The sequence below is a fragment of the Patella vulgata genome, chromosome 4, assembly GCF_932274485.2.
Source record: "Patella vulgata chromosome 4, xgPatVulg1.2, whole genome shotgun sequence".
NCBI lineage: Eukaryota > Metazoa > Mollusca > Gastropoda > Patellidae > Patella > Patella vulgata.
In genome coordinates, this window is record NC_065882.2 from 25,736,004 (window position 1) to 25,761,711 (window position 25,708).

The following is a 25,708-nucleotide window of genomic DNA, read 5'->3' on the forward strand; positions in this document are numbered from 1 at the left end:
GATATGCACTGGAAACAAAATTAAGATGGAGCTCTTATCAATAACCCTTCCTAATTATAATGGATTAAGCAGTGAAAATTGGATATTGTCTGAAAAATGCGAATGACAATCAGCTGGTTTAGATTATTGTTCAAGACTGTCTTGGCCAAGGGGCTGGTAATAAAGCAGGCACTAATTAAAACTATAAACACTTTCACAAGAATCTAGTCTTTTTTTTTCTTCTTTTGTACGATTGTGAATTTGTGTCCCTTTTAAATTGGCTTGATCTACTGCATCGTCAAATCAACGGTGAACATTCTTATATTCTATGTGCATGCATGTATGTACCAATAAATCAATTATAATCTGTAATTTATTGTACAAATAGCATAGACAATTAAATGGTTTGAAGCATTCTGAATTTAGCTATAAATAAAGCTTAGAAAATACTTATTTTATAAAATCAGGCAGACTTTTCATATACCATTGATTTTATGCTACTTATCAACAATGTTGCTCTGCACAACAATGGCCTGTGACCTTTATTAGCGTGATAAACATAAGCCTGTCTTTAACAAGCTCGAGAAGTCGTCATTATATAATATTTTCATACATATTAAACATAAGCTGTGAGCTAACATGATGATGAGGATAATAGTTGAACACGTCTGCTGTAATAGAGCTCATCACTGGACATATCTAGATCATTAGACGTAGAATTATCTGAGATTACATTTCATCCTTCTAGTCAGGTTACACCACTACCAATATATAAGATGGGAATAACTAGACATGATCAATCATTTTATCCTCTAAAACACACACCTATAAATAGCTTCACCACCAACAACCAAAATAACTTTTAACCCCTCTTATGGAATTAATCCCGGAAAAAGTGAATTGAACCAATAATATAATGTCCACTCAATACTCGCTACATATAGCTCATTTTGGGATTAACATATAGTGTATTTTTACGTCATTAATTAGCTTGAACACTGGTGAGGGAAGAAGTCTGGCGCCCAGAGGTTTGGCAGGTGATCCTATTACTTGTCATGTACTAGTCTGGGCTTTAAGCTATCACTTGCAGATATAACAGACATATATTATGATCTATACCATGAAATGAAAAACATTATAATATAGTATTTTGTGTATTATTTATTAAATATTATACTACAAAATGAAAATTCTATAGCTTTATGAAATAACCAGAAATGATAATGTTATTTATACAGTATTTTTTAAATATTATACTATCAAATGAAATTTTTATAGCTAATTTAAATAACCGGAAACAAGCAATTAACTGTAATGGCAAAAATAAAACGTTTTGAAATTTTAAAACAGCATTCCCATATTCATTGTTTATAGACAGTTTCGTAGGTGGCTTTTTCGTGAACCCGCAGGAAATTTCTGTGGACTAACTATACAGTGTGACTTAGACCATGGCTGAGCCAAAATGAAAAATTTCCTTCAGTTTGCTACCAATATGAATGAATCATACTAACAAAGCTCTTTAGAATGATATAGTATGGGACTACTCTATATAAAGTATCATACAGTATCTTTAAAGATATTCTACAGTAGAAAAGGACAACTACACCAGGTTTAATATTCCTTTGTGAAAAATATAATTATCTTCTGTCATTGTACAGATTTACACTTATCCTTTTCTCAAACAATGTCTAACTTGTATTATATTCCTAATTATCTAGCACCACAAGCTACAAGTGGGTGGCAACATTGATCTTTGATAGGAATTATCAGACAAAGCTGCCACTGCTTCTCATAAATACCACCTTCAGAACGCAATTAGCCCAACGGCTAATACTTTCTGATATAGTGTCTATTATATAGAAATTTAACTTTGGTCTTTGATTTGAAGATACTCATATTCAGGTTGGCTCATATTCAAAACTTGCTCATATACACAACTGTGTTTAAATGTTAAAGCAAATTTAACCTAATATACTAATAAGCACATACCCAACATATTGAATGATAAAACATTCGGGGTAAAGATTTTAACAAAACCTTAATTAGGACCTTCTGGTCGAATCGGGTTAAAAAAAATCAGTAGCAACATGGAGGCAATAATCTAAACTCGATAGGATTCATGTAATTGTCAACTTAAACACTGTTTATATAAACATCTTAAAACATAATTTTATTCTCTAAAATTTTAGTTTTCACAGTAAATAAAAACCAATAAGTGTGAAAGTAATTACCGTATTGTATGGAGTATAAATCCAATCGTAGTATTCTGAGATAAGTCGAAGCAGTATACAAGAATGCTTTCAAAGCCTATTACTGTGTGGTTGTAAGTAAAAATATATTTGGCCGATAATTTAAAATAATTAGTTGCTAAATGAGTAATATTCCACATTTTCTTTAAGGTTCTTTTGAGACAGATTTTATTTCAAATTGTCTGATAAATATTAGACAATAAACAATTTTTCTCTTTGCACATGGTGATGAAAGACCATAGCGAAGTCTGATAAAATAGATGTTACTAAAAACAGAATAAAATGGAATAGAAGGCTATGTGACAATTAAATATACATTATGGGAGATTAGATAAAGAGCTGGCCCTTTAAAAGGAGCTGTTCCAAGTTAGATGATGTTGTTGTCATCCATGGTTTCTGATTGTTGTTATTATTTGTCAAAAAATATAATTACCCTACACATTTGTTACTGTACTTGCTTGGAACCGTTGAGAGAATACTCTTCGAAATACTCTGCCCAAATAGTTTAAAGATACATTAAGGGAGATTAGATAAAGAGCTGGCAGTTCTCACTATAATAGTTAAAAAATAGATAATGTAAAGGGATTTTGCTGAAAATTTCAGTCAAATTGATCCACTCTGATCCAAGATTTTAGCGATTGAATTTTCGGCCTAGCCTTGATCATGAATGACTAAAGTCGGTACGATAAAAAACATAATCTCAATTATCCATTTCATGATTAAATCATGAATGAAAGTTGAGCTGAAAATCGGAACCTAATCCAATAAATATTGCAGACTAGCAATGCCATTGAGAGTTGATTATGGCTTTCTTTTTAGCTTGTTCTCTATCCATCTCTTGCAAAATGTGTGTGTATCTTGCCTGGCAACTCTTGGTTAAATGTCATGCTGACGTGTATTGCGTTAAATCTTTCTAGTGCAAAAACGGAAAACTGGACCTTTTGACCTCCAGGGTCACAAAGAACAAAGTTTACATTTTTATTGAATGAATGATTAGTTTCGATCATTTTCTGCATGTTTTCATGATACAAGAATGGTTGCGTATTCACTTTCAGTGTAAATGACCTCATTTGACCTTTGACCACGAGTATCTCGAAAAGTCCTGACTCGGCATCGTATTCTAAACAGGAAAATACTATAGAAAAGTTGGGTCTGGTTTTGTGCCCATTTGATGGACCCCCTGCCCCTCCCTCCTCACCCTCACAACTGAGCCTCCAGATTACAACCTTGGTATTACATACTTTTATACTATTTGCAAAGGTGCAACAGTCATTTTGTCAGACAGTTTCGGTCCGATTTTCACGAAATTCACCTGTCATTATGGTGTAATTCTTAAATCGGATCCATACAAGATTGTGCAAAGGAAACAAGAACAATAATGCTAAAAGTAAATTTCAGAAATTGATCAAATTTATTGGCACCTAGGCTTCATCTAACTAATGCATCCACTAGATTCTGAAAAGTCAACAAGGCCAATAACAATCGTAACTTTCCGTAAATAAACAATCGGTGACGTCATTTTAGTCCTTCTGCTCATATTCTAGTCTATATTTCTAAGTGCAGAAGGACTAAAATGACGTCACGGATTGCTTATTGACGGAAATTTACCTGTTGCAGGTAATATTGATATTCAGGTTAGGGTTATACTTATGGAAAAGATATGTTGACATAATTACTTGCATTATTAATAAAAAAATGGATGCTTTTCCAGTGACCTTTAATTGCAGGAACTACTCCTAACCTATAAAAATTTATTTTAGCCATCCCTTTTAGGCATTTGACATTTATTGGAGGGTCCATTTTCAGTTTGTAGTTGTCGTTATACATGCTATTTATTTGCCATAAATATCTAAGACTAAGCAAATTCTTGGATTAAGCTATCCCCTGCCAACTTTTTTTCCCACCGTCTAATGGCCTATATTCACCTATTGCATATTTAAACAGACAACAGACACTGTTACAGTCATTTAGTAAAATTTTATCTGCTATAAAATATTATAGTTTTTTAGTTACTGGTACTACTTTCTGGTGTTCTGTAAGTAACTTTTATTGTAGACAAAAACCATGAGAGTTATTTCCCTTTCTAACCACATTCAGGAATTCTCTCACATCTAAAATTAGTGGCAATCGAGTGACAAGGGGATTTCAGGCTACAATGCATTTGGTCACTGCAAAAGAACATATCTCAACAAAACATGAGAGTTGAAACATATTTGTTGTGTTGAATTACGTCACAATTCTACTGACACCACTTTAGTTGTCAGGGCTTTCGGTAATGATAGAACTGTCACAGGACAGCCATTCTGAATGTTCCGAACTGACAATCTAGCATCCCCAAGAACTTGCCATGATGTTGATATTAACTGTAGATGTTCATTTATATTATCACTTATTATTGGTTTTATTTAGAAAAGTAAAACAAATATTTTTTAGGTACGTTTTGCACAATATCACACCTTTCAACTCTGCCTAGAGTGTCGTGAAAAGGCCACATGTGCCACTCTCCTGCATGGTAGTACTTTTCTACCACATTTTTAAACAAGCCAACAGTGAGGCTGATGTCCCCCGCCGAAATAGGAAAATAATTAGAGGACACATATAAATTTATCACAAATTATCTTTTACAAAGTATTGAACAATCAAACAGTATATCTTTACTTATAGTCTAACAATCAAAGTAGGAGAGTTATTGTTTTCCAAAGTCTCGACCAATCAAATTGCGTATCGCTCTGCTTACCCTGAGCAGAAAATGCTCATTATCAAACTTAGTCAAGGTATTACTGTAATGAAACTATACACCAAGTTTCATCAATCTCACTTAATTAAAACTAAAGTTATCGTGTCCCAAAGCATCAACCAATCAAATTGCTTATCTCTGCTTACCCTAAGCGGAAAATGCTCATCTTCGAACTCCATCAAGGCATTGACCTAATCAACACATACACCAAGTTTGAACATTCTAGCTCAATTAGGAAGAGAGTTATCGTGCCCCAAAGTATCAACCAATCAAATTGCTTATCTCTGCTTACCCTAAGCGGAAAATGCTCATCTTCGAACTCCATCAAGGCATTGACCTAATAAACACATACACCAAGTTTGAACATTCTAGCTCAATTAAAAGTTATCGTGTCCCAAAGCATCAACCAATCAAATTGCTTATCTCTGCTTACCCTAAGCGGAAAATGCTCATCTTCGAACTCCATCAAGGCATTGACCTAATCAACACATACACCAAGTTTGAACATTCTAGCCCAATTAGGAAGAGAGTTATCGTGTCCCAAAGCATCAACCAATCAAATTGCTCATCTCTGCTTACCCTAAGCGGAAAATGCTCATCTTCGAATTCCATCAAGGCATTGACCTAATAAACACATACACCAAGTTTGAACATTCTAGCTCAATTAGGAAGAGAGTTATTGTGTCCCAAAAAGTGTGACGGACAGACAGACGGACGGACAGACAGACGGACAGACAGACAGACAGACGGACGAACCCATTTTAATAGGAAGAGAGTTATTGTGTCCCAAAAAGTGTGACGGACAGACAGACGGACGGACAGACAGACGGACAGACAGACAGACAGACGGACGAACCCATTTTTCAATTGTCTCACCAAAAATATGGAATGCAACTCTTTGCATGCAATATCGATTTAGAGTTATTGTAAGGCATAGTATAACTGATAGATTTGTAATCAAAATAGTTATCAACACATTATAGATTCAATTAAGCTGATATAATTATTGACATGGGTTCCAATACACCTACTCTTAAAATGTGCGTTAAATAATATAAACAAATAGGAAACTGTTTACGCCAGCAATGGCTGATATTTTCACTTGTGCAAGTAAAACATCAAATACAAAATTTCGAATTCAACACAACCTGAAACTATTCTCAAGTTGAGAAATTGACTCACTGATTCTCAATTACATGGAAAGCTTTCTATTGAATATATATTACAACAGATTTCCTGACATTGTGAGAGGATAATCGAATGGTAATACAATGTACCGGTAGTATATGTTATGAAAAGCATATTTTACAGTTTCATCTGATGTAAAAAGATGATAAAACTAATAGGCACACCAATTATCTTATATAAAACAATATTGCTAGAAAACTGCAGAATGAGGAAAATAAGGATATTTTTTTAAATTGTATTTGTTGAATAGTGAAGTTTGAGCAGAAGCTTATTTCTAGTTTATTAGGTCTATTCATATTGTGTATTATATTTGACATTATTTATTTCTTTCATTCATTTTATTAATTACATAGATTTTATTTATTGGCATTGCTATTTATTACCCTTACTAATTACTTAAAAACTTGAATAAAATCTTTGTGTAGTTATTCAATCATTTCTAAATTGATTACCCTTGAAAGTGCAAATTTACACGCTTTTGTAAATCATTGTTTCCACTGCTTTTTGTCACACTAACCTACTGCCTTGTAGTCCAGGGGCGGTGGTGTTGATCAGTCAGTTTGATATTAGTAACAGTGTCATTTATTTTGTTTTATTGTAACTCTCTGTGGTTCATATAATAACAACCTCAACTGTTTACTATCATCAAAAACCTTCGACAAACAGGATAAATTTCTCAGTGGTTTCAATCAAATCAGGTGAATTTCTATGTTAAATGTGATCTATATAAGGTATATAAATTCTACATGACCATAAGAAAATGAAACTACATCTCAATATTATAAATATACCCAATTTTGTAAATAAGGCTAAATGCATTATCTATGTTAATAATGTATTAATTACAGTGATTTGAGAAACACAAAAAAGATAAAATAGCACATACTCTTTTATACTTTATATCTCAAAATGAAAGGCAGGACTCTTTTACCTTGACCTCAAATTATACGATACAATAGAAGTGTCAAAATTTACAAGTAGCCTAATAAGCCAACCGACAACATAAGCACATCGTTTCAATTGTCTATTCTTAAAAATTTATTTTCCTCTATTAAACCGGAGGCTCAGTGCAGGGGGGGTCCATCAAATGGGCACAAAACCAGACCCAACATATTTTTGAAACAGGTTCTGAAGCGTTTTGGTTCTGTTATGAAAGATCATTTTTGACGTTCCGAAGTAAAAGTTCGGTGCTAAGACCACCTAAAGATAAATGTTCCTATTATTAATTAGAACAGGTTTCGTTTTAGTTTTTATATTTTACGTTGACATTTTATTGCTTTAAATCTTCCTAGTGCAAAAACGGAAAATGTGACCTTTTGACCTCTGGGGTCACAAAGAACAAAGGTAAATTTAGCAAGTTTACATTTTTATTTTAAATGTGATTACTTTCGATCATTTTCAGCTTATTTTCATGATACAAGAATGACTGCGCATTCACTTTCAGTGCAAATGAACTCATTTGACCTTTGACCCCGAATATCTCGAAAACGCCCCAACGGCAGACTGATTACCACTCGGCATCGTATTCTACGCAACATTTTACTCTAGAAAAGTTGGGTTTGGTCTTGTGCCCATTTGATGGACACCCCCACACACTGAGCCTCCAGACTATATTGAGCTACACTTTGACAGCTTGTCAAATACCTTTTTAATATGTTTAATTTTCACAGGGTCAGGCTACTGTCATAGACCCATGAAGATTCACAGAAGTAAAAATATAAGTAGGCTAAGATTTTTGGATAAAATGCTTACTTCTTTTCCATGTATGCGATGCAAAAGAAAAACTGGACAGTTAACAAATAACAAAAACTTACCGCATTTTTGGCATCTGCCGCTAATCTGGCAGCATATCTGGCAATTAGTCTGTGTTCATCATCAATACGACATGATTCTATACTTGAATGTAATTTACTTGGACTAAAATAAAAATAACAATTTATTTTTTTCATAACATAAATGTATTTTTCTATTTCAGAAATAAAGAAACACACAAATATTAGTCTGATCAAAACTGCACCTAATTTGAACACAGTTTATGAGAGACTCTCATAATTTTTTTTTTTGTCTTACTATTTGTTCTTGAAATACACGAAAGGCCAGACGGCCAGTAAAAATTATATGGATTGGGTGTGATTTTGTACAGACTAATATTCGTTGTTGTCTAAGCAGTGACAATTTAACATGGAACGATTGAGTCAATCAGGTTGTTGGTTTTGGAATTGACGGAAAATTGAAGAAGGGAAGTAACTCTTGTTCAATACTACAACACTGATGCTCAATAATAAAACTAACTGGAATCAAAAGAAAAAAACCTATGATTGAAGAACTAAGTACTAGTTTTATGCATTTTAACAATACTGAAGAACTCTCTTTTTTTTATTTCAATTTAATCTGGTTGTTATAAATCTCAATTGAAGTCTAAATTTATTCGTGCTAAATTGGTTCAAGAGAAATGTGCAATATTAGAAAGAGCTATCCCTTAGTTTCTTTTTATTCAAACTTGTAAATTTTACTGGTTTGTACACCTGTTTGACCCCACTCGTGTCAGATAGGGAATAGGGAGGTAATACCTCGAAATAAAAACTTACCCCAAGGTAATAATTACTATATTATTGGCTCATCCCTTCCTTCTTATTTACCTTGAAAATCTATTTGTTGCTACTTTAATACCAATAATGATAGGTCAATGAATGAGAAAAATCATGATATTTTAGTTTATCTCTGTGAGTAAAATATAAAACTATTTATCTTACCTTCTAGGTGCTGAACTACAAGTACTGTCCATGGAAGACACTTCAGCTGTATGTACGACTAAATTTGTGGGATAACCATTTCTACATGCTATCGGGGTTGGAGGGCTGAAAAAAAAACCCCAACAAAACCCCACCATTAAATTTTAATTCAATACCAGTAATTAAACGCTTGATAGAAAGTGATTAAAAACACGAGAATTATGGGCTACAAATCATTCATTATTCTGTTCGAAAGTGTTAACCTATCAAACAGAAGTCTTTACTTTAGACTAAGCAGAAAATGCTTATCAAGATATTGATGTAAAGTTATCAAGCTCCAAAGCCTTGACCAACCAATCACATTTCTTATAACTCAACTTAACCGGAATAGAAAATGCTCATTATCAAACTTATTCAACAAGGTACTGATGTTTTGGAAACTATACACCAAGTTTCACCACTCACTTACATTAGAATAAAAGTTATCATGCCCCAAGGCATTGACGAGTCCAAAATGAAATACAAAATATTGAAGTGTTGTTGTGACATAGAATAGTCTTAGATAGTTCCTATAGCTGTTGTGTCACATCCCTTTATTTGGTGTATCGACGCAGGATTATGTTCCACAGTGGGACAGTAGTGTCATACATGCATCTATTATTTAGTGCTGTGCTACAGGATATGTGAAAGGATAAGGTCATATGTAGAAGGCTGTGACACAGGACTGTCATATACTTTAGGATTGTTCAAAAACCAGAATTATTTTTTTTCTGTGGCTTAAATGAGATAGAAACTTACACTATATATGACAGATCTATTTTCTTTTCTGGTGCATCAGGGTAATGTGGTAATTTATGATTAGATTTATGAGGAACACAATGGAAAGACTTCTTGATGGAATGACCAATTTGTTTAACATGGCTTTTCTTGAAAAAAAGAAAAAAAGAAAATAAAAAGGAATTAAATATTTATTTCACAGTTTGTTCACATCACAATATAGGCTACTTACTTCATATTATTCAATATTTTATTTGTAAATTTTATTGCTTATCAAATATCGTTTGTAGCTTTTATTCTTCCAAAAAATGAGCAAATAACTATATTACATTAGAAACTCATAGATGCAACACTCTTTGTATAAGCTAAGCCCGCATTTAATATCAACATATACTAGTGTCACCTTTTCATCATTGGTGGTTTTGTTCTATCTTCATTAGCCCAGTTGGGGCAGGACAGTAGGACATTAAACTCCATTTTATTTCATTTGGTCCGTTTGTCAGGTAATTAATCATTTATACTGTATATGTTTTAATTTGTCAAGCCTGTAAACATGCTGAAATGACTGCTGGTTGGCATATAAGAGGACCTGACAAGCCTCTCGCTTTCTTTATTGGGGCAAAAGACATGTTTCTGATATAAACTCGAACATGTGCTTCTCCAATATCTATACAATCTTAAGTCCAAACATATACCCAAGAAATGAAATATGTATAACATTTTAATACTGATTATACTTACATATGATTTATATTCTTTCATTGGATGATCTATATTGTGATTTCCTGAAACACGACCTCGCCAGAAACAATCCTGACACAGTTGATAATTATGACATCTATCACATTTATAACGTAGACCAGTAAATGACTGACGATGACAACCTTCACATGGAATGGGATGTAAAACTAAAAATAGATAATTGGTATTCTAGTTAATTATTGTGTGCATACCAATAACACAAAAGAAAAAGTATCAATCTTTTAAAAAAATATTATTAACAACTATCAATACATTGTATAGGGGGAATAAAACTTTTTTTACACCATCAAATTTTTAATTATTATATTTTTAGTGAATGCTTTAGAATTTAAAAGTTTTTTAATCTTTTTCTGTATTTTAGCTTCAAATGTTATATAAACTATTATATAAACATTTATTCACATGACAAGCCCATAATCAACTCTCTAGACAAATGGATGGCCAAGACTTGAACATCCGCAAGATTTAATAATTTAACGAATAATATGGATAATCGAGACTTTATTACTGTTGCTATGATAATAAACAATCTACGTTACATCTTGTCAAAACTTCAAACACTGATAGCTTTGCTCAGAATAAATTAATTTGAATGAAATTTTAAATACATTCAATTTTCATTATCTAATTTTGAATTATTATAGCAAGAACGGACAGCTCTTTGTCTAAATTGTAAATAATGCATCTTTAAAATATACAGTGATAATGATATACGGATTCACGTATCTCTGGATAGGTCTTGATCGGGATTGATTTTAGTAAATTCATACGGCTTACATAGAATATGAAGAGACAATGTAGGACAAGCAGCACACACATTGTGAAGTATATGTTGATTTGTAATATTGGTAAGTCTTTTGATTATTGGTAATTAGATGTTGTTGTAACATCTGATTCTATTTTATAATTTAGATAAAATTAAGTTTTGAGGGTTCAATACAAGACCTAATTATATAAACAGTATGTATCTTTAAAGATACTTTCCCTGCATACAAACTGTGTGATTTGATGATATATTTGGACTAAAAACTAATTAATCTATCAAAAATTTGCTGCAAATCACTCTCAAAACTGTGTATTCTTGGTGAGATACCTCAAGCTATAAATAAACTGCTGTTAGAAGTCATTATTGTCTCCTCACTTCATTAAGGGAGGGTCCATTTTTCAGAATGTATTTTTCATTACTAAGGGCCTACTGTCCATTTACCATACATATTGAGGTCTAAGTAAATTCTTATTTTCTGTCAACTTCTTTTGTACGTTGACACCCCTTAAGGTTCCCAAAACCGCCTAACCATTTGATCAAGAAACAGCAGACAATAAGCTGGCAGACAGTTAGTGATACCCTGACATTTTTTCCCAGTGCTTGATACAAGTTTTTTTTTCGGGTAATCCAATATCGGATGTCTATACTTTCCATATATACCAAATTTTGTATAGTTTTACTGTAAATAACCACCCGATAAATACTTTCGGGCCAATGTATCTTTAATAAATGTTTTTAATTTCAATGATATTAATAGAAATACAATCTTTTCACAAGCAACGTCCGACAGAAAATACGTTAATATACGTACCATTTTCAGCTGTAGCTATTCGAGTTAATATTGGAAGCCACATTAAACATTGAGGACCTGGATCAGCCATCAAAACACTTAAAAAATCATTAATGTTCACTTTTGAAGTCTGAAATATATGGTAAACAATAATGGAGTAAAAAATCTCTTCATACATATCATGAATTGTTTGGTTTAGAAATGATCTATTTGTGACTGTATTTGTCTGTTAGTTTTGTCTGTTTCGAGCTGTTGGGTAGCTAGTCTCAGGTAGTGATATTGGTCTAGTGCTGTTGCACTACCAGTTTTTATTTTTAAAAGAAGTGGGGATTAAACAGATTTAAAGCTTCATTTTTAGATGCACTATTAACACATATATAATATTCAAATAGAAATATGCATAAATCACAGCTTGTATATACATGATTCACCAAACTGACATTTAATAACAATTTATTGGCCATTTATTATACACTTCCAAATTTATGACAATTTAATATTTCAGTTTTACAATTTATACCATATATAATCTACAAATGTGATTTCTTTGTTTCAACCACTTTATAATAATGGCAGGGGGGTCCATCAAATGGGCACAAAACCAGACCATCCAACCAATTTTGCCAAGTGGTAATCAGTCCGCCATTGGGGTGTTTTTAAGATATTTGGGGGCAAAGGTCAAATGAGGTCATTTACACTGAAAGTGAATGCGCAGCCTCCAGACTAATACGTAAAATATTGGATAAATTAATATAAAAAAAAAGACAAAACAATATTTCAAAACTATATTCATCCCTAAGACATTATTAGATATTGTTATTGTGTTCCAAATCCAGACAAATCAAATTGATTATCTCTGTTTAGCCTAAGCAGGAAATGCTCATTATCAAACTCGGTCAATACATTCACATCTATACCAAGTTTGAACAGTCTACCTCAATTAGAAAAGCAGAGTTTTTGTGTTCCAAAAGGTGTGATGGATAGGTTGAGTGATGGACAGCTGCTTAGCTAAAGTAGAAACTTTTCATCACCAAACTCTGTCAAGGCATTAGTCTAATAAACATCTATACCAAGTTCGAACATTCTTCCTTCATTAGAAGCAGAGTTATTGTGCTGCGAAAAATGTGATTGACAGATGGACAGACAGACAGACTCATTTTAATAATTCCCTACTTTCTTCAAAAAGGTGGAAGACAAAATTGAAAATTTTTAGAAATTATGAGCCCTTAAAAAAAGAACAAGATGATGCTTTTGTAATATGACATCATTTGAAATTTTTGGATTTTGAAGGCGTTAAAATTTTCATGATTCTTAAAACAAAAAAAAGATAGGTTGCCAGGCAATGAAACATACGTCCACAGCAGCTAAATCGTCCAAGCAGTCGACAAGGGTTGACCCATATTTATTCTTTTGTAGGTGATTGGGGGCATTTACAAGACAATTTCATACAGATCAAATTATAATTTTTGTCATTTACGGGTTCACAAGGTTCTAAAAACTGAAACAAGGGCCTTAACTCTGGAAGTAATTTACAGGAAATTTTGAAATTTGACAGTCTTTTTCGTTTTACTAATTTAAATAATGCATTTAAATTTGATACAGATCGGATGGTAACTTTTGTCATTCGAATGTTCACAAGGTATAAAATTTCATACATATCGGATTATAACTTTCATCAATCGAGCATTAACAAGGTTGAACAAAGTGAAAAATGGGCCATAAGCCTAGAAGTAATTATTGTAAATTGCTGAAATTCAATAGGCTTTGTGGTTTCACTAATCTAAATGATGCATATGAATTTCATACAGATCAGATGATAACTTTTGGCGTTTAAGTGTCCACATAAGGTTCAACAAGTGAAACAAGGGCCATAACTTTATACATAATAAACGGAAATTGCTGAAATTCAATAGGATTCTTCTTTTTACTACTTTCAATGACGCATATAAATTTCACACAGATCGGCAGGTAACTTTTGATGTTAGAGAGTTCACAAGGTGCAACAAAGTGAAACAAGGGCCATAACTCTAGAAATAATAAACGAAAATTACTGAAATTCAATAGGATTCTTCTTTTTACTAATTTAAATGACACATATAAATTTCATACAGATCAGCAGATAACTTTAGATGTGAGAGCGTTCACAAGGTGCAACAAAGTGAAACAAGGACCATAACTCTAGAAGTAATTACGGGAAATTGCTGAAATTCAATAGGATTCTTCATTTCACTAATTTAAATAATGCATATAAATTTCACAAAGATCGGATGATTACTTTTGGCGTTAGAGCGTGTCCAACAAAGTGAAACAAGGGCCATAACTCTAAGACGCCATAAACGGAAATTATTGAAATTAAACAGGATTCTTCATCTCACTAATGTCAACAACATATATCAATTTTAAAACAATCGGATCATAACTTTTGGTGTTAAGAGTGATCACAAGAAATTGTGGACGACGAACGGATGGGGGCGCGGCAATATAGGTCCAGATTTCCATGTGGGCGTATAAAAATACATTTCAATTTCAGTGATTCCTGATACCGGTACTGGGTTTTAAATTAAATTATGAATTATAATAACAAGCTATAAAGTATTCTATTTCTTCCTTTTGTAACTAATCTGCTTAGAATTCTAAATTATTCTATAATATTATAATAATGAGAACATTTAATACTTTTTATAAACTTTTATAGACACTCTATTTCTTATCACTATACAACATCAACAAAGATATGTTACCTTATGTGGTTTTTTTCTACTTGAGAATATTGAATACAAATAAGACAAGCACTGTTCACTTTATGAGTCATAGCTCAGCAAGGACAAAAGTATTGAACATCTATGACTGAGGAACTAACAGAACATAACCAATATAATCAAGTCTTACCATGCATAACAATAGAATCAAAGATGAAAGATGGGTGTATTATTAAGCAGAGGTTAGTTACAATCTATTCACAAACCTGGAATTGAAACCATAACTTGAACTGATAACAGGTCAAAAAAGATCCTTAGGATAAATAGCAGAATATATACTTACAGGTTCAAAACAGCTTCTAGCTGCAGAACTATTATATCCAAATGACGGACCTTCAAAAACTGCTGTTGGTATTGTCAATAAATCTCTGAGGTAGACTTCAAATCGAGACCAGATCATACAACCACTGGAATCAGACAACTGCGTAAAAATATCTGTAAAATAACGTTAAATATCTCTCATAGGTAATTTTCAGTTCTTCAATAAAAGTAAAAAATATTCTCACAATTAGACATCATCTACCAGTACATCAATATCAAATACAAAGCACTGTAACATCCTTATGAGAGAAAAACACTATGTATTCAGTGTTTCACTGCATAGCATATTATGCACTGGCTTTATGTAAGTAAATTATTGCTTGTATAAAGCAATGGATAATTTGGCCCACATGTGTAGCAGAGAACAATGTTAATTAAACAATCTATAAGACAAGTTGATCAATAAAGCGTTAATCAACAATCAAATATAGTAACCATCTGTGACAGGTTAGTTTCAATAATCATTATTTAAATCAGTTGACTTCTGTTATTTCTTATCTCATAAAACGTTCAAAAACATTTATTTATTTAATTATTAAGTCACAGCCTGATCAAATTAATTCCACAAAATATCTTCATGGTGCAATTTTAAAATAAAAATCTATACAATAGCTAACATAAATCTTTTTAGTTGTTCTTTCAGAATTTTAAATCGCAAATTAAATTTGAATTACAGGTACAGGTCCAAGCCATCTATTTACATTACCAAGAATATAAATTTCTTTTTAAATTTCAATTGTAAATTTTTATCTAAACCTTACCTCAGTCATATTTTATTGCACATAAATGGAAAGAGTGAATCAGTGAATCCAAGATTTACAATGACAACAACATATTCTAACACAGAGTATATGTCACAGCTTTATATAGAGACGTTCGTGACTCTACTTTAAATCTATCTCATCTATTACTATTAACGCTATATATATATAAGGTGATAATTACATCAATTTCATTAATTATCATTAGCCAACCTACTTCTAAAACAATACTTACATTACTAATAATATGCAATACGTCTAGATTTCCTAATTAAAACCTATTATTGATGTATCGGTAATGATTATTCAACTTCGGTTAAATGATGTTATATAGCTATTTTATTTTGGGGAACAGAATACATTTCAGATAGAAAAACCAGAGTATAAGGGCTGGCTGAAAAGTTCTAAGCCTGTCTGTGAAAGACATCTTTCTACAAAGTCACCTTCGAGGTGTACACACATTTGCCAACGATTTTGCAAGATATGGATGCTGGTCAGGAAGAAATTTTCTTCAGCTACCCTAAGAAAAAGTCGTTCACAGCTGACATGGTGTCACCATTACTAGAAAATGATGACCGGCTAGACAATAATAACACTACAGTCTAATATGTCTATGATTCTGTCAATGACTGTACTTGTTGGTGGCAAAAGTTTCTTTTAACCTATTTGATCTATCCTTTTCAGGCTTAGAACTTTTCAGCAGGCCCTCATATCTTATAGAATACATAAAATTATGTACAATGGCAGATACAGAAGTGTTCAGGCTGGTAGTTTTGAAGTAGAGAGGAACTTGATCTCCTCTCAAATTACATATTCTTTTTAGGACATTTTCAAAATACCAGCATTATTACCAAAATTTTTAATATTGTGTTTAACTGCTTTTCAAATATACAACTATCAAAGGCAAACCTCTACAATTTTGTGAAAACCCTTAGGAATCAAAGTGAAATTATCAAAATAATAGAAGGGCAATTACAGAAATCGCTGAAATTAAAAAGGTTTCTTCATCTTACTAATTTAAATCAAGAAAATAAATTTAAAAAAGGTCAAATGATAAATCTAGTCACTAGAGTGATCACGAGAAATGTAAACTATGGACCAACAAAATGAAGAGACAGAATTAATTAAGTGACACCTATATATGTACCACAAGTTTACGTGGGTGTATAAAAAACTTTTATACTGGTACTTCCCCGTCTGATAACTGACAGCAATTTCCTTGTAGATCTGCTTAAAGATATTTATCAACAATACTTTCTACAGTAGATATCGCTTGTGTGATAAATTTCATAATGTACTGCGATATCTCCTTAGGAGATATCACTTTACATGAATTTGATTGGTCAATCAAAAAGGAACTAATTTTTTTATTTTCAAAGAACAGTTAATTTTTTATTAAAAGTAACTTATTTCTTATTAAAAAGGAACTATTTTTATTTAATTGACCTTGATGGAAACACTGGGTCAATATAAAGGACTTTGCAATGGTTAAATTGCTGTCAAAAAATGATGTATCACTACGCTGTAATGTAATCAGGTTCAGTAAAAGTGAAATCTATAGCAAAGAATTATATTTATCTATTTATGCATGTAAGAAGGGATTGTATGATAAACAGAGAATCTCCTACTCGTCTTTTTTGATATTAAAAAAATATCAACACTCGTCGATAAAGTAAAGAAAAATCGGCAGAGCCTCGTTTTTTTTAACTTTATCGACATGTGTTGATATTTTTTGATATCAAAAAAGACTTGTAGAAGATTCTCAATTTATCTATCAAAAACATTTTTTTTCTCTTTACATGCATTTAACACAATTAATTATACATGTAATACCTGTACATGTAAATACTTACATCTAAGCTTATCCACCAGTTTTCCTGAACAAAGATGAGAAAGGACAACTTTAACAGCTAAAACCCGTGTTTTACCACTATTATTTCTACAAAATAATCACAAAAAATCTTTACAATCTACAATACTATTTTCTTTAGTATCAAGTCAGCTTTTTAGTAAAATATCAAGTTCATTATACTGAATCATTGATATAGAACTTTCTATTTTACTTACAGTATTTTTAATGTAAAGTCCTGTGTTTCCCCAAAAAACTTGAATTGTATAATTGAATATCTGTACATGTATTTTATTGTGCCCATTGACCAAATAATGTTATCACTTGATGGTAGTTTATCATTTAACCAAAACTTAATCATTCAACCAATTATTAATCAGGGTGCATGTTCATTATAAGGGGTTCATTATTAAACCAATGAGTTTTCTATGTACCTGTCGTAAGCAGTTAATATCCAATTTAACAGTAGAATTTTAGATTCTTCCGCAGGTATCTGATTAGTAGCTAGAAGTCTTTTATTTAATTGTGTGAACAATGATGCTAATATAGATTCTACTTTCGATGCACTAAGTTCATAACTCGGATCCATCGTATTTAGTCCATTCTCTCTGAATGCCTGTATAACATTCCAAATATCAATTAAATGAACTGAAAATAAAATAATAAAAGGTACCAGTAAGTAAAGCAGTACCAAATATTAACCGAGGTTTATCTGAAAACAAATTAAATTTGTCAAGGTATCTTTAAAAATAATATTTGTGGGATCATTGTGACACTGTCTCACAAGCAATTAATTATATAATGCTTCATAAAATTAATGAGATTGGAAGACTCAAAATTATGAAGATGGAGTTTAACAAAGAACTATCTAAGATTACTGTTATCAGGTCAGATAATTACATTATTGTTATATTATCAACAACATTGATTAACCCAATCTTTCATTTAATTAATAACGCTTCATTATTATACATATTTGATGGGTATAATGCACTGTGATATGAGATAAAAACTCAATACTTATGGCCACTTCAAAAGAATTAGATGCTGATCCTCCCTTTTTTTCCAAACTATGAGAGGATGGGGGGGTTTGGGTATTATTTCTTTTAAAAACTTCAGGCATAAGGCTTTTATTTCATGTAAAAATCCAAACTCTAATAGTAAGTGCAGGAGGATTGCAGCAAAACTAAACATAAACCTATAAGACAAAATTGCAGAGAGGCAAGCAATACGTATAGCAACATCATCATCATGACTGAGAGACAAGTGGTGAAAACAAAAGTGGTTAGTCCTTTTTCACATTTTTGAATGGCTTTTTGGTACTTTTAACTTGGTTTAACTAAATTTAGAAAGTAATATATATATATATATAAAAAAGATAGATTGCCAGGCAACGAAACATAGCCCACAGCAGCCAAATTGTCTGGGCAGTCAACAAGAGTTGTCGCACATTTTACTTTTGTCGGTAATGAAACATTTATAATACACTAAAATCTGATTAAGAGTAACGACTCATCAAGTGATTATCAGAAAATCATTACAATTTGTTTGGGCCATGCTAACGTTTACTATGCAAAACATTTAATATCATGGATTTAGTTGTTCCAGTTATCAAAAATCATTGAAAATCAATACACTTGTTCGTCTCAAGACCTTAAACTCTGTGTATTAATCTAAAGTCAATCGAAACGATTATATATAGGCATAGACACGATGTATAAATATAAAATCAATCTGTTGATAACTATGGTCTCTAAACAGCATCCACAAGATTTTTCAAAGTGATCAAGGACCAGGCAGTAATTATTGGAAATTGTTGAAAATCAATAGGCTTCTTCGTCTGATGACCTTAAACATTGTGTATAAATTTAAAGTCACCCGGATATTAACTTTAGACTCTAGAGCATCCACAAGATTTTTCAAAGTGATCAAGGGCCATAACTCTGGCAGTAATTATCGGAAATTGTTGAAATTCAATAGGCTTCTTCGTCTCATGACCTTAAACACTGTATAAATTTAAAGTCAATCGGGTATTAAATGTAGCCTTTAGAGCGTCCACAACAATATACGACCACATTTCAATGTGGGCATATAAAAATTATGTTATCTTATATATATGGAGGGTTTGATAACATCACTGATTTTTAAGATAAATACTCAATACTTTATTTTTTAATTGTTATACAATTGGAATGCATATTCAATATTAATGACACCAGTGACTGGATCGCATTTCACGATTCAATTTCTTTGTTGCAATTGTTTCTCACAGGCTATTTAATAGTGGCATACTGACATTCATGCTTAAAACCATCCACTATAACATTTCTGAGCACCATAAATTGATTCTAAAATGATGAGTAAATATATAGATATATGAGATGGCTGGAAAATGCACAATTTTAAATAAGTTTAGATGGGTGAAACATGTCTTGCATTTTCTACATCCACTTGTGCAATCTACATGCAACCCTTTAAAAAGTTCTTGTAGGAAACCTCGCCCACATTATGTGTATATATCATAACAGTAACTGAGATTGTGTTTTTAGTGAAAAATGAAATTAAAATTACTAAACGAGTCGACTTCTACTCCATCTTTCGAAACAAAAACTCATATAGAGCTTTGCTATAACAAATCTAAATAACACATCAGATCAATTCAATTAAATACTTTATTTTGACCTAAATCAAAGAGACTTAGTCCTTTAAATATAGTCTCTAGTAACATGACAAGAAGGAAGTAATCTGATTTTTTGTGTATAATTGATCAATATATATGATCAGATTTAAATTTGTCTTGTACAAAAAGAAATTTGAGCTGATAATTAAGAATACCAATGATATATAATACTACTTACAGTTTGTTTTTTTCTGTATAAATCGTAATTTACAGGCCGTTCTATACGTAGCAAATCTAATAACATCATAATTCTGAGATCCTGAAATAGAATATCTACATATTGTATATCATGGTTTCTTATAGATCAATGATTCAAATGATAAAGACGGTGGTGGAGTTGTTTACATAAGGATCAGCCTAGATCTATGGAATTTCTGTTCATCATGTCTTTTTTTAAATTCAACCATTTGGGACTATCAGAAATTCAAATTTTACAAAATTGTAGTTTGTAAAGGATTCCTATATCACTCAAATCATGCTCAGAAACTTTAATATTTTGACAGAAATTTTCAAAATGAATACATGTATTTTAGTTAAATTTCCAGAATGCTAACTGATTTTATAAATCATTAACCAATACTTACTCATATCTGTTAATAATTGGCGTTGTTGTAACATGGCTTTTGCAGCGGAACTAGTCGCCTCCAGAGACTGATCTTCATCTGTCATCATGAAACCTTGAAAATAATCAACCATACAATTAGTATTACAATTACATAAACATATATAATTACCAATGACGATTTACAACCAATAGATAGTTTTAGAGAATAAATGAAGGGAATAAAAGCTTTGAGTAGCATTTGAATATCAGGGGGTTGGGAGATCTAGCGGTTTAACGTGTACGCGTGAAATCATGTTGTCATATAAAGTCTGTCATTGAGTCAAGTTTCGACAAGGAGTAGGGTCGCCTGTCCAACTTGTGGGTTTTCTCTGGTCCTCCGGTTTCCTCCCACTGCTAAAGACCCCTACGTGCAAGCGAATTATTGAAAGAAAATTGAACAATATGTTAGTCCCGTAATGAGTCAAATGACCTAGTTTGTGTCAAGTGGACATTAAGCCCCATTTCTCTCCCTTGCATTTGAATTTCTTGTTCTCCTGAAGAGGTTATTCCATCCTATTTTTTTGGTCTTCAAAATCACTCCAAGAAAACATTTATTATCATTATTTGACATGAGAAGAGAGCTCTTTATACAATATTCGAATAACCAGAACGGTTATATCTTTATTTCATACATAAATCAACAAGATTATAGATAAAGATATGAAGAATAAGTGCATATAGATTTCATTTTCCTTTAAAATGTGGTCGATATAGAACTTATTTCAAGCAAACCATAAAGAACGAAGACCACACCGCCTTGCTCCATCACCTCAACAACCAAAATGGCAGAATTAAATTTACAATAGAAACAGAAGAAAACCAATGCCTCCCATTCCTGGATGTACTAGTTAAGAAAACAGAAGGTAGGCTCACAACAAGTGTTTATAGAAAACCAACACATACTGACCAGTACATTAACTTCTATTCCCACCACCCACACAGTGTTAAGAAAGCAACCATAGCAACTTTAGCCCGCCGTGCTGTCAACGTCTGTGACAAAGAACATCTCCAAAAAGAATTAGACCACATTGAAGAAGCCCTTACAAACTTGAACAACTACCCTCTACAATTTGTTAAAAAGACCATTAAAACCACCATTGACACCCCTACAGATCCGGGAAAAACCAAACCAGAAAAACCACCTGTAAGAATCACCATACCGTTTCAAGGGAAGCTCACTTACCACCTCAGGAGAATCCTCATCCCAATAGGTATCCAGGTCACCTTCTCCAAGGGCCGAACACTTAAAGATATCCTGAAAGCTAATGGTAAGCTCCTCCCGAATAAACCCCCGCCCCAGAAAGAGTGTGTCTATAAAGTTGCCTGCTCTTGTCTTAGTACTTACATCGGTGAAACTAGACAACCCCTAGATAAAAGAATAAGCCAGCACAAGTCCAAGTCGTCCATCACTAACTCAGCTGTTGCACAACATCTCCAGACCAACCCTGGACACAGAATTGAGTCATACGAAACCCTGGCATCTAATCTCCCAATAGAAAAGACACGGAAGATAATGGAGGCAATACAAATCAGAAGGAACAGCCCAGATCTTAACCGTGATACAGGGATATTTTTGCCCAATGCGTATGATCAACTAATTTAAATAATAGCATGGTTCCACCACTCCTTATAAACTGTACAAGTGTGCTGTGTGTTATCTTTTGACTAGTTATTGTATTTACTATCGTGCTATATTCATTGTTATAAATTGTTTTTGTTTTTACATTAAATCTATAACTCTATTGCATATCTAATTATCCTATCATAAAATTACAAGTGTTAATAGATATGTGCAATGAAATAACAGTTATATTTAATCTACCCTTCATCATGTAACATGTATCTGTTGTATATACTCCATTGCCTTAATTTATTGTCTTAACTATAATAATAATCACCTCCCATATTCGGTTAATATCGCAACTACTTAGTCAGCTTATTGATCGTTTAACATAGCGGTTTCTCTTCTTACTTTTGTATATTGTTACCAAATTGTGTCACAATCCTTTGATCTAATTGTTTTAAGGTATGGTTTCCATTTTTGTTGTTAAGACATCCTCACTGGCCATGGACTATAAGTTAATTAACTCTCTATCTGCTATTGTATATCTTAATAAGTGTTGGTGTAGGCCTTTGATCATGTTGTTGCTATGTATGGTTTCGGTTATGTTGTTGTATTTTGTCTATATATATTTGCCTCATACCTGTTTTACTGTATTAGCTTGATAACGTTGAGAGAATACTCTACGAAACGTCGCCTTAAATACACTAGTAGCTGTTTTCCATAAGTATGTGTTTTGTTGTTACTCTATCCAGTTACTAAATGCCATTTAAAGAACACATAAAGTAGTAGTGTGAAATATTTAACATCTACTTTCTGGGTTGACATGATGTCTGAGCATTCATTCAAATCTGCCGAAAATTTTACAGAATTGATAATAGAATATCAATTGTGCTATAAAGATAACTGACAGTAAAATGGACCAATATAAATCATTAAAACATATCAAATCAATTTGGGTGTTTTGGGGATTAAAGAAAGAATTGTACATGAAAGAATTGACATAGTTGCTTAATATTTGTATCATTTTAAGCTACATTTTAACAATATTTTCTTAAAGATGTTTTTTTAAAAAAAAAATGGATGAGTAAACAACCTTGTAAGGAGAACGAGGTAACTGGTAGAAGTATAATGGAGTTTCTACTGTCTGACTATAGTTGAATACAGTTAACACAGTCTAATAGATGTAAAAACACTACAATATTTTCATGTTATTGTTATGTCTGTAGAATTTTTAATAGATGTGAGTGTGGCAAATAGGATTACTCTGTATATTTTGATAAGCCCATATTTAACATGGTCACCTCTGTCTAACAGTCTGAGGTCTGTCGAACTTTATTCACATGTTTACTTTTAAAGTTCAGTACACATTTTGTAATAATTCTATTAAAACTTTCTGTATGGGCATAGGCGTAGGGAGCCAATCTCAGTTGGGGGGGGGGCAAAAATTTTCTATGTCACCCCGAATTTTCAGAAAAGATCAATCATGAACCAAAACGAGTTTTCCACAAATGTAATTGGGCGAGGTCTTAAATATTATGGTATTCCAAAACCAACCGCAAGCGAATTCATTTTACAATTATTATATTTCTATGATATATGGTCTTATTCTCTGATGTTTGTGCGCAAAAATGGAAAAACACTGCCCGAAAAATGGACGGTTCACCGAATCTTGGGGGGTGGGGGATTTGTTGAGATACATTTTTAAATTTAACAGGGATGATTTTGCTGTTGGTTGGTGTTTAGGAGGCTTGACAAGAAACCGTCTATCTCTACTTTTAAATACTAAGCATGTACACCACTTAAAAACTTTGACAAATTAAGGCATATCAGCTTAATCTTTCTATATGTAAATTTAGTCCATATCCCCCCAAATATTTTTTTTAAAAAAAAATTTGCCTTTCTTCAGATAGCCTATTTCTATAACGTATATTTACATTTACACATTGAACACATAATTACAAGCATGACCGTATTATTCATATGTCAACCTTTTAGTAATACTTTGATAAATACAAATAATTGAATATATTCATGGATAAAATTACTGACATTTCATTCATACACGTACCATAAACCATACAAAAACATGCACACTCTTTAACTAACAGTAGGGTGTTTATAATTCCACTAAATAATCTGGCAATGTTCACATAAACAATATACCTGGTTGTTATATAAATCTTTATAAAAAAATTGTTATAGGCCTACATGTAGTAAAACCTGAAGTACAGATATGTATTATTGTCATGTCACAATGTCATTTATATGGTCTTTGTTCATATTATAAAGAATTTGCCAGAAGTCATACATGATAATAAATAATATATAAGCTATGCATAATATAGGGTTATTGCTAATGCTATGCCAATAACAATGTGTTAACAGTTATGGCATAATATACTTGTAATGATCGATCAAAAAAGACAGCTTTATCAAGTTTGAATCCAGAATTACATGTACCATTTGTTGTACTGAAAGTTGTGGAGGACAGAACAAATTTAGTGGAAATGGACTACATGACGTATGCCCCACCTCTTGGGTCCCTCGAAAAACCTCACCCTGTGTACGTGTGTTTGTGTGGATCCATTCTTGTTTAGGCTCATTCGCAACTTTTAAGTGTTACATGCACATTGCTATAAAATAGAGAATCCTTTTTGCTGGTTTTAATTTAAACCAGCAGTTGCCAGGCATGATACACCCACATTTTGCAAGAGATGGATAGAGAACAAGCTAAAAAAACTGTATGTGTTTGTGTGATCCATACTTGTTAAGGCTTATTCGCACTTTAAGTGTTACATTGCTATAAAATAGAGAATCCTTTTTGCTGGCTTTTAATTGCAAGAGATGGATAGAGAACATGATAAAAAAAACCTGTACAATCAGAGGCCATAATCCAGGAAGTTATGGTCTCAAATGCACAAAGATCAAAAGGGACTCAGATCTTTGGGATATAAACATATTTCAAGTTTCATCAAAATCAGATAAAAACTGTGACCTCTAGATGGTCCACAATCCTCCACAACCTTGTTATTATATACTTTAACACTATTTGCGTACAGGGAGTGGCCATTTGATCCGGCAGTTTTGATCCGTTTTTTACAAAATTTGAATTCAACCATCAAAATATTGTAACAGTGATATATATAAACGGTTTTTAAAATCGGATCAAAATTGTGACCTCTAGAGGGTC

The 25,708-nt window shown here is 32.3% G+C and overlaps 1 protein-coding gene across 3 annotated transcripts in view; it reads right to left on the reverse strand.

Moving 5' to 3' along the window:
- Positions 1 to 25,708, reverse strand: part of LOC126819251 (dystrobrevin beta) — a 79,742-nt gene that overhangs the window by 36,151 nt on the left and 17,883 nt on the right. For all 3 annotated transcript variants that reach the window (XM_050547186.1, XM_050547188.1, XM_056100128.1), the window contains 10 exons: positions 20,935 to 21,027; positions 20,529 to 20,609; positions 18,105 to 18,318; positions 17,675 to 17,760; positions 15,023 to 15,174; positions 12,002 to 12,110; positions 10,404 to 10,570; positions 9,684 to 9,811; positions 8,907 to 9,011; positions 7,968 to 8,070 (listed from right to left, as the gene is read on the reverse strand). In XM_050547186.1, coding sequence (XP_050403143.1) covers positions 7,968 to 8,070; positions 8,907 to 9,011; positions 9,684 to 9,811; positions 10,404 to 10,570; positions 12,002 to 12,110; positions 15,023 to 15,174; positions 17,675 to 17,760; positions 18,105 to 18,318; positions 20,529 to 20,609; positions 20,935 to 21,022 — 1,233 coding nt within the window. In that variant the 5' untranslated portion in view covers positions 21,023 to 21,027. The remainder of the gene's footprint in view (positions 1 to 7,967; positions 8,071 to 8,906; positions 9,012 to 9,683; positions 9,812 to 10,403; positions 10,571 to 12,001; positions 12,111 to 15,022; positions 15,175 to 17,674; positions 17,761 to 18,104; positions 18,319 to 20,528; positions 20,610 to 20,934; positions 21,028 to 25,708) is intronic.